General features: G+C 46.6%; 1 protein-coding gene across 1 annotated transcript; it reads left to right on the forward strand.

Annotated features, from left to right (window-relative positions):
• The first annotated feature begins 789 nt into the window (after positions 1-789).
• PSMB3 (proteasome subunit beta 3) lies at positions 790-10,292 on the forward strand. Its single transcript, XM_027518113.1, has 6 exons — positions 790-901; positions 1,232-1,416; positions 3,888-3,995; positions 7,407-7,584; positions 9,208-9,302; positions 10,197-10,292. Exons 1-6 carry the CDS (start codon positions 899-901, stop codon positions 10,243-10,245), a joined length of 618 nt encoding a protein of 205 aa, XP_027373914.1. The 5' UTR covers positions 790-898; the 3' UTR covers positions 10,246-10,292.
• Positions 10,293-10,609: the final 317 nt, after the last annotated feature.

Here is a 10,609-nt window from a genome sequence, read left to right on the forward strand (position 1 = left end):
GTGAGCCGAGTCAATGGGCTTGAGCCTGCGACAGCGGAAGACTCAGAACAAATCCCATTACGGGACGAAAGAAGTCAGACCCAAGGGAGAAAGGGAAGGGTCTCGATCTAGGGGTGGGAGCAGGCGGGACGTGCAGCCTGCCCTGCATTGGCTCGGGGGTGGCTGGGGCTGGCGAAATTGTCGCCTGCTTCCTCTGGATCTTAGACTTGGGGAAGTCCGGAACGTTCTTCTTCAGGGTGATCTGATAATGAGGCTTCGTGAAGTCGACCTGCAGCTTCCAAATGCCCCCTTTGCAGCCCAACCCCTGCAGCCGCAGAATATCTGCGACGCCCTCCCAGCGCCCCTCTCCAACAGTAAATAGGCACTTTACGGGCGCCTCCCAAATACCGGACACTGTTCTAGTCCGGTGCATGTCCAGAGCCTAGCATGGTGCCTGGCATACAACAGACGTAAGGATTTCTGGAGTGAATAAATGAAACAAGCTTCAAGAGTAGTATCCCCGACCGCACAGCGTGCCCTTAACCAACCCGGTTGCCCTTTACTGGAGCCAAAGCCCTTTATTTCGGGTTTCACCAGCCCACGTGGACGGAGGTTCCGGCCGGCGTCTTTGGCTTCCAGAGACTGGGTCCACCACTATCCCAGATTGCACCGCGACGCCGAGCTCTTCCGCACTCACAGTGACTTTTCACTTTGCGCTTTCCTTACCTAGGTTTTGGCTTCTCAACCCAACTCCTGTACTGGTGACTGACAAAGATACACAGCCAATAGAAAATCAAGATGTTCCGGAAGGGTCGGCCTCTCAGCCAATAGAGAGAAAGCAGCGAGGGTGGTTGCGTAGAGAGGCCCTTAGCAGGTTTGCTGGAATTGTGGCGATTGGAGGTCCTAACACACCGCAATCATGGTGAGACAGGGAGCAAAGAAGAGGGACTTGGGGTAGGGATAGAGGAATGGGGAGGGGAGGTCATGGGAAGTTTGGGAGGTCGAGAGGCCTGGTGGTCGATTGAAGGAAGCCACTTCAGTTTGAAGGGGGTGCGAACCTTGGTGAGGACAGCGGCGGGAAATGGGGCTCCTCGAAGCCTCACAGCGCTAATCTCAGAGCTGGAGTTCAGGGTATCCAGGCGCCTCCAGAGTGGAGGACGGTGCGTAGAGGAGCCTGCGAATCAGGGGCTGCGCTGGGTGCTATGGCCTTGTTTGCCCCTCGAGCTGAGCCCCTCCGCTCTGTTTGCTTCAGTCTATTATGTCCTATAACGGAGGGGCCGTCATGGCCATGAAGGGGAAGAACTGTGTGGCCATCGCTGCTGACAGGCGCTTCGGGATCCAGGCCCAGATGGTGACCACGGACTTCCAGAAGATCTTTCCCATGGGCGACCGACTGTACATCGGCCTGGCGGGTCTTGCCACCGACGTCCAGACAGTGTAAGTGTCGGGGGTTCCCACCCACACCCACGCTTCTTGGACTAGCCTTGCCTAGCGGGATGAGTGGCCTGGGTGTCAGTCTTCTACTGAACACTACCACTGAATCTGAGACTTTGTCGAACACTGTTAACGATAGAGTGGATCCTAACCAGGTTAGCATTTACTCGGAGCCAGATACTGTGGAAAGCACCTTATCTTCATGGACCTTAATCTTCTTAAGGACATACATCACCATGTTGCTCTCCCATTTTGCAGATGAGGAAACAAGGTATCAGAGAGTCTTACTGCTCAAGTTGTAAGCTAATGACTGACTCCCAGGATCCCAATTTCTGAGGCCAAAGCTCATGCTCAGTCCCTAAAGAACTACAAGTGGTCTAGTTGGGAGACAAGGCAGGCATATCGAAAGATAATTAATCCATAATGAGCTGGTGCATATTAACTGCTAGAGTAGCTATTTAGTTGACAGTGATTTTGTGAGAGAAGGGAGAATTGGGGAGATGAAATAAGGATTCTGTGAGGTGTGAGGGCTGTGGTCATAACGGGGTGGTGTAGTGGGAAAGGAAAAGAAGGCATTTCTGAGAGTTGTTGCTGACTTACCTAAGTGGCTACTTGGATATTGTGAGGCCAAAGAGTTGTGCATTGAGGTTGGGATTCCTGTCTTTTTTATCTGTTAAGTGTCTAGTTTAGTACTTGACATGTAGGCAATCTAGAAATGTTTCAAAGATGATTTTTGTTTTGAGCATGTTGACTGAAATTGAGAAGACTAGTTTTAGGGGAAAGGTGATGACTTTGATTTTGATACCAATTTTGAAGTGACAAGCCAAGTAGAAACATTCTGTGAGCAGTTGAGGTCTTGAGATTATATCGCAGGGCTGGATAGGCTTTGGTGATCTGTTAAATCTATGAGAACAGATTACAGAGAGACAAAATGTATAGAGAGAAAAAATAAGTGACAACTCAAGAGCTGAGCTGTATATTCAGTAGTGGGGTAAGAAGAGAGACAAGAGGAAAAGAGTCAGGGTCAAAGTTTCAAGAGGGAAGATGGGGTTACAGGTGGCCTAAGAAGCAGCACTTCTTGGACATAGTTCTTAGAAGATTGATAATTCCTGATGTGATATTTTTGAATTGTGGTGCTAGAGAAGACTCTTTAGAGTCCCCTGGACTCCAAGATCAAACCAGTTGATCCTAAAGGAGATCAACCCTGAATATTCATTAGAAGGACTGATACTAAAGCTGAAGCTCCAATACTTTGATCACCTGATGCAAAGGACTGACTCATTAGAAAAGACCCTGATGCTGGGAAAGATTGAAGGCAAAAGGAGAAGAGGGCAGCAGAGGATGAGATGGTTAGTTAGCGTCACTGACTCTATGGACATGAATTTGAGCAAACTCCAGGGGATAGTGAAGGACAGGGAAGCCTGGCGTGCTGCAGTCCATGGGGTCACAAAGAGTTGGATACAACTTAGCGACTGAACAACAACAGATGTGGATGGGAGCTTGTCAGGAATTTTTTTCTCTCATTTCCTTTAAACCTTCCTAAAGTCTCAATAATATATATAACTTGGATATTCTTCCTGAGATCTGAACCAACCAGTCCTTTTACCCAGTGCTGGTGGAATCGGAGAATGATGGCTTAGTGTTCCTGTCACTGTGAGGCCCCCATTAGTCTTCCTGTCTCCAATCACAGCTGTTCCCCTCCCACTATTTTCTTTTCTTCAGGAGGCTTCTCTCACCAAGTTTGCATGTTTGTGGGCAGTCACTGCTAATTTTGCTGGGCCTCATTTTCCTCGATGACGCTTAGGCTTGTGTCTTTCTTCTGGGGTCCTGTGACTCAGCGCTCCGCTTCCAGCAGTCTTGTCACTGGTCTGCTCCCTGCAGGGCCTGTCCCTGAGCTCTGCCATGGCACTGGAGGAGGCGTGGCCTCTTTGCTTAGGTGTCTTTCGGTCCAATAGTGCAGCTGCTGCTGTTTATTAACACTCATACGTTATCTCACTGCCAGATGACTTACTTTGTCCCCATCTTAGGAATGGAAAATTAAGTGGGAAGAGGAAGACTTAGCCCAAGTCAGCTCTCTCAGTTTACTGCTCTTTCTACTGTAAGCTGCCATCACTATGTCTGCATTCAGGCTCCTGTCCAGAGTGTGCTGTATAAACTATTCCTCAAAAACGTGTGTGTGGGGGGGTGGGGGTGGGGGGGGTGGGAATCCGCTTCTTTACTCCCCTTTTCTCACCTCAAAAAAAGAATGAGGAAAAAGGTTAGCAGAGTGGCATGTTTACAGGTAGAAGTGTTGGACAAAACCTCAAAGTGGGCATGAGGCTGGACTTCAGGTAAGAAAATCACTGGGAGACGGGGAGGAGTCTCTTGGCAGGTTTGGGATTGTGTGTCTCCTTAGGCATCTCCTGACCTCCATGAGGTGTACACAGGGGACATTCAGCAATTACTTGCTAACACACTGTCTCCTTCTACCACAGTGCCCAGCGCCTCAAGTTCCGGCTGAACCTGTATGAGCTGAAGGAAGGCCGGCAGATCAAACCTTACACCCTCATGAGCATGGTAGCCAACCTTTTGTACGAGAAACGGTGAGTAGAAGGGTAGCCTGGGACTTGGGGAACATACCTAGGAAGAAAATTCCCCTGGCTGACTCATGTCTTATTTGTAGGACAGTATCCTTATTTTGGGGGGTATGTTTTCTCTGGGCCTAACAATCAAATAAGAAAGAAAAAGGGCTACTTCAGAAGAAGGCAGGGAAAGCAAATAACCTTGATCCCAGGCAACAAAATTAATGCTACCAAAGTGTGCCCAGGAGTCTCCCAGCCAGGAGCCACCCTTACCCCAGAGTTCATTCTGTTGTGATCATTAGATTCTCTGGAATACATGGAATCTAGGAATTGCGTATGTTAATTTTTGACATTTGGTAACTTTATGGTGAGACAAGAAGGGGCCCCTAATTGTAGAATTCAGTCCAGAAGTTGTGATGAAATTGAAGGGAGAGCCTGTAGATACTTTCCCCCTCCATCTCTGGGCAAAACTGGGTGGTAAGAAGACGAGTTGAGCTCTTTTTTTCTTTCTTTCTTTATTTTTTTTAAACTTTTTATTTTGAAATAATTTTTGACTTTATAGAAAAGTTACAAAAGTACTCTTTAGCTTTAAAACTAAAATTTTGCCATTTCCATATGTGGAGCAATATTGTTGCCTTTTTACTATTGAAAAATAAGAGGTATTGTTTTTTGGTTGATGTTAATATTCTTAGCTATGAATTGTCTGACATATGTAATAACCATGTTTCTAAAAATCCCAAATTGAGAAAGGCTTAACAAAAGATTTTGAAAAACTATTTTATGGGGGTAGGCAGGGAGAGGTGTTTCTTTTGTTTTGTTTTATAAATTTAATTGAGGTATAATTGATTTATAATATTGTATTAGTTTCAGATATGGGGGGAAATCTTACAGAGTTGTACAGATTACCTCACACTTAGGTTCCATATATTTAATGGTTCATGTTTACTCGTAATAAAAATATGAGACATTGAGGCTGACCTGGAAAATTCTAGATTCTTAGCTATTGTAACCAGGCTTTCTGTACAAGTCCAACTGAAGTCATTGATTTTTCAGCAGGATAGGCAAATGCAATGATTTGCAAAATTGAGCCATGTACAGACCCTTTTTAAAGTAAAAAACTTCTTATGGATCCCAGAGAATCCATTCAGGCACCTCTGTGAAACACTGCCAATAAAAAGTAAACACTAACCTTCAGGTGGTACCTTGGCATCAACATGACTGGAAGTATAAACACAGGCCCTGAGTTGTGTTGTTGTATTTAGTTTTAAGGTTGTTACCCAGATAATTCAGGACATTCTTATTTAACTTTATTTTCAGTTTATTGAGAGGAAAATACAAAATTAATTTCTTAGAGAAATTTGATGTCTCGGGATCTGTTTGAGAAATACCAGATCAAAGTGCACTACTTCCACCTCTTCCTCTACCTAACAATTATAATTTTTTATTTAGAATTATTATTTTTTTACAAAGTTGTACCTTAAGATCATGCCCATGGGTATTACTGAGAACTGATATAAGACATGAATAATGTCTGTTTACTTACTGTTTCTGTTGAGGATACTGGCCATTACTTTTTGAGTATTTCCTATATAAAGATCCCTATGATGACCCAGGACCCTATGACATCCCTGTTCAGCCTAAAGAAGTTGGAGCAGTCATCACCCCTTTCCCCGGTGACCTGAGTCCCCATGGCCTGAGATGGGGCTAGATAGTCACTCAGTCACAAGCAGGGTGTTAAGGGGCCAAAGATTTGACCCATAAATAAAAAGAGTGGGGATTGTGGAGCCCTATACCAAGGTCACAGATGTGGGGCCCTGTACCAGGGTCATCTCTGGAACTGACTAAGCCCCATAACAGCTATTGCCTTGAGACCCCCTGACCTAAACTAGCCAACTCCCTGACTCCCTATTAGGTAAAATACCCACACTATAGCACCCTAACCAATCACCTAATGCCACCCTTCCGGCAGGAAGTTTCTTTGTCTTTGAGACTATAAAAATTGGCTACTAGCCCACAAAAGGGGTCAGCTCTCCCTTGACCTGGTCCGGTGTTCTAACAATGTCTCCTGCCCAATCAACTGTATTTTCCTCTCAAAATAATAAATGAAGATCTCTTAAGATAGATTCTTCTCAGATTTCAAGGTCTAGAGCAAGTTTCAGATGAGCTGTTATTTCCTGATGGCAGACAATGACAATAATCCACCTCACTGAGTATTTTTTTTGCTTTGCCTGCTGGGAGACTCAGAACAAAACTTTGTGTTTAGTTTGAGTGTCTTGCATTCTGTTTGGAGGGGTTTTTTGTTGGTGGTGGTGCATAGGAAGACCTTTTTTTAATGAACTGATTTACACTGTTTTGTTAGTTTCTAGTAGCACAAAGTGATTTAGTTTTATATATATATGCATATTCTTTTCCATGATGGTTTTTTTAACAAGGGCCTCCCTGATAGCTCAGTTGGTAAAGAATCCGTCTGCAATGCAGGAGACCCCATTTTGATTCCTGGGTTGGAAAGATCCTCTGGAGGAGGGATAGGCTACCCTCTCCAGTATTCTTGGGCTTCCTTTGTGGCTCTGCTGGTAAAGAATCTGCCTGCAATGCAGGAGACCTGGGTTCGATCCCTGGGCTGGGAAAATCCCCTGGAGAAGGGAAAGGCTACCCACTTCAGTATTCTGGCCTGGAGAATTCCATGGACTGTGCAGTCCATGGAGTTGCAAAGAGTCAGACATGACTGAGCAACTTTCACTTCACGTGGTTTTTTTTTTTTTTTACAGGATATTAAATGACCATTATATTTACAAGATATTGAACATAATGCTGTAGAGCAGGACCGTGTTTAACTATTTCATATATAGTATCTGCTAACCCCAAACTCGTAATTTATTCCTCCCCACTCCCTTTCCCCTGTGGTAACTGTAAGTTTGTTTTCTGTGTCTATGAGTCTGTTTCTGTTTCACAAAGAAGTTTGTGTCATATTTTAGGTTCCACATAAGTGATACCATATAGTATTTCTTACTTCACTTAGTATGATAATCTCTAGGTCCATCCATATTATTGCAAACGGCTTATGTTTTTGTGGCTCAGTTTTATTTTCAGTGTTTTTCTACAAACTGCTTGAAATCTTTTTTTGAAAGGAGTAAAGGTATAGGTGTATAAATAGAAGACTGAATGGTGATAGGACCTGGATGAGGATAGGGAAGAACAGGTTAAAAAAAAAAAGAAAATTCCCGAAGAAAGAAAGAGGAAGAGAGGGTCAGTGGTGAGGGAATATGAAGGTAAGAGTCAGAGAAAAGAAGAAAAAGTCTTAGAGCATTTATAGATGGCAAGAGAGGAGGGGAAGGGGGATTTGGATCTGGGCCAGGGCCTTGTCTGGATAGACTAAACAGGAAAGGAAATGCTCTTGAGTGCCATTTTCTCTCTCTGCTCCTGGTCCCACAGGTTTGGGCCCTACTACACGGAGCCGGTCATTGCCGGATTGGACCCGAAGACCTTTAAGCCTTTCATTTGCTCTCTAGACCTTATTGGCTGCCCCATGGTGACCGATGACTTTGTAGTCAGTGGTACCTGCACTGAACAAATGTACGGGATGTGCGAGTCCCTCTGGGAGCCCAACATGGTGAGTTGTTGGCGTGGAGTGGGGCTGAGTTCTGAGGTGCCCACTCCTTGACCATCAGGGGAAAATGTGTTTACCTGACTGGTAATGAGGAGAATCCCTGAAGGAAATGGTAACCCACCCCAGTATTCTTGCCTTTGAAATCCCGTGGACAGATCAGCCTGAAGGGCTACAGTCCATGGGGTCGCAAAATAACAACAACAATGGGGAGAATGGTGCGGGCAGGAGAGAAAGTCACAGCTGTTGAGCCTTGGAAGGGTGTCTAGAAACTTCATCTGCCAGAGCCTTGGCTCCCAGAGAGAGCGCCTTCTGTGAGGAGACCTCAGTCAGATATTTGCTACAGCGACAAATAATTCCTCATTGGAGTTTATGGGGTTCTCACATCCATTCATTGAATAAACATTTAACAGGGTGTAGGATTATTTAGAGGCAGCTCAGCAGAACGGGCTGTGGAGCCAGGTTGTCTAGGTTGGGAACCCAGATCCACCTACCATCTAAATTGGTTATGTTCTTGGGTAAGTCACTTTACTTCTCTATGCCTCCACTTCCTCAGCTGTTAAGCAGGGATAATAGTAGAACCTGTCTTACGAGTGGTGGTGTGAGGAAATGGCCTGGAAAGATGAGAGCAGTGCTGGACAGGGAGGGTTAACTGGTGTGCCAGTTCTGCCAGGCTCCAGGGAAACCAGGAAGTGCATCCTCAAGGGCCCATTGCAGCCAGTGAAGCCAGACAGACACCCAGTTATCTGTTAAAATGAAGTTGACGGGGAAGAGGAAGAAGTAAAGGACCTGGTTGGCAGAAGGAACAGCCTGTGCAAAGGTTAGAGGTTCAGGAGGGGCCTGGGGAGTGGAGTGACTGGAGAGAGCTTGCTGTGGTTGCTGGAGTGTGGGCAGAATGTGGAGGAAGGCGGAGCCTGAGGTCAGAATGAGCCTTGCAAATGCTTTGGATGGCATGCCAAGGAATTGGCACTTTTTTCTTTTGACATGGTGTCTAAGGTAGTAAGAGACCCTAGGAGCCAGAGGCCTGCAGGTTGGTGCGGTGGGCTGTTGGCACCTGCAGGAGGTGCTGAGGTCCTGAGCAAAGAAAGTGGCATTGGGGGAGCAGGGCAGCCAGAGTCTAGAGGATTTAGTCCCTTAAAACAGAAGTGAGAATGGTGGAGATGCTGAGGATACTTGAGTTTTCTAGCTAAGCAAACCAAGATAGAGGATGTAGAGGACGGAAGAGGTTTGGCAGGAAATGGTTCCATGGTTGGACAGGCTAGGTTCTGTGGCACTTTGGAGCCATGTGGGAGGAGAGATGATCAGACAGCTGGTGAGGCACAGAGGAGCGGTGGGGACTGTTCTCCCCATTTTACAGAAGAGGGATTGAGGTTTTGTGGAGGGACACTGACTTGCTCAAGGTCACACTGCTGGTTAACGGAGGAGGTTCAGGGCCTCAACTTTATCTTAGTAACCCTGCTTCCTTCTGAGAAGGGGCTGAGGGGGTTTCTTGCACCCAGGGTACTATCCCTCCAGACACAGGAGGTGCCTGGGCTGGGCACCTTGAGCCTAGAGAAAAGAGAATTAAGGAGCCAGACCAAGTGAAGGTCTGAGGTTCTGGGGATTGAAAGGCTGCTACTCTGTTGGCAGGATCCAGAACACCTGTTTGAAACCATCTCACAAGCCATGCTGAATGCTGTGGACAGGGATGCGGTGTCAGGCATGGGAGTCATTGTCCACATCATGTGAGTATGCGTCAGAAGTCTGGGAGCTTTGCAGACACGTGCCTCTCCCCTCCTGCACAAATAGCCCATCTTCCCAGCCCCCGAGTCAGGTGTGAAATAAGAAAGGTTCTTGCAGCAGGCACCAGATAGCAGATATCCGTGCTTCCTAAGGGTGGCAGCTGGGAGCCTACCTGGATTCCCTTCCCCCAACCTCTGTCCAGTGAGGCTCCCTGGCCCTGAGTCGCCTCCTCTTGCTCACAGTAGACATTTCTTGCCTTCCTGAACAATGTTCCCCAAATCCCAGGGACATGTGCAGGGCTCCTGCAGATTGATCAGAATACATCCTGGGTCCCTCCTCTCCTCTCCCCCAGCATGGAAGCCACACCTGTATGGTGTACCGAGCTCAGTGACCACCTTCCAACCCCCTAGCCAGAGTCCTGCCACCCTTTCCCTCTTGTTTGGGGCTGTCACCAGGAATCTGACTGGCTGAAGTCAAAGGTACCCTCCCGACAGCTTTCCTTGGAAAGTGTCCCAGAATAAGGGTCCCATTTGGACCCTTTTGTTACAGGATGACCTGCTTAATTCCTGTGATAACAGATTAGGGCTGATATTGAGAATTTATAGTCACTGAAGTGAAACCCTCATACCCGCTTCCTCAGTTCCTTGTTCTCCAGGCTGGGGGAGCCCTCGCCCTGCTCTGGAGTGCTTCACACTCCAGCCTTGAGTCATCCCAGCTCTTGATGGCTTCACCTGCAGAAATTTCTCCATTTCCCCCTTCCTCACCACAGGCCAGGGGAACAAGCTGATGTTAGTGTAGCATGGGCAAAACAGCTAACCCGAGTTAGGACAGCTCTTGCTGTAGTTTGTTCTGTAGTCTCGTGGATTTAGATGTTCTGTGACTTTCCCCCCCTGCAGTGAGAAGGACAAAATCACCACGAGGACACTGAAGGCCCGCATGGACTAACTGTTTTCAGAGCCTTTTTTTTTTTTTTAATAAAAGATTTTCTTTCACTCCTGCTTCTTTGAGTGTTTACCACAGATCTCTGTCCCCAGCTGGGCAGTTACAAATAGTACTTGGGGTACAGCTTAGCCCTCAGGTTTTCTTGACTTGCAGCGTGCTCTGCTGGCCCACCAGTGGGGGTGGCATCTGCAGATCACTTGCGGGTACGTGCTGTGCTGGAACCGCACAAGGTGCTTGATGTTTTAGAATTCAAGCACCATATCGATTCAAGGCAATATACATTTTTTCCTTGTTTAATGACCGTTAAGTAACCTGTCCAAGGCCACTTTGTGGCAGAGCAAAGGTGTAAGCCCATGTTCCATTTGAC

This window comes from Bos indicus x Bos taurus, chromosome 19 (assembly GCF_003369695.1).
Source record: "Bos indicus x Bos taurus breed Angus x Brahman F1 hybrid chromosome 19, Bos_hybrid_MaternalHap_v2.0, whole genome shotgun sequence".
Taxonomy (NCBI): Eukaryota; Metazoa; Chordata; class Mammalia; order Artiodactyla; family Bovidae; genus Bos; species Bos indicus x Bos taurus.

What these genes read in the sequence shown, in the direction of transcription:
- PSMB3 (XM_027518113.1), top strand. An exon ending in GCCACCGACGTCCAGACAGT is followed by an intron (nt 1,417 to 3,887) that starts GTAAGTGTCGGG and finishes CTTCTACCACAG; the next exon opens with TGCCCAGCGCCTCAAGTTCC. An exon ending in CCCTCTGGGAGCCCAACATG is followed by an intron (nt 7,585 to 9,207) that starts GTGAGTTGTTGG and finishes CTCTGTTGGCAG; the next exon opens with GATCCAGAACACCTGTTTGA.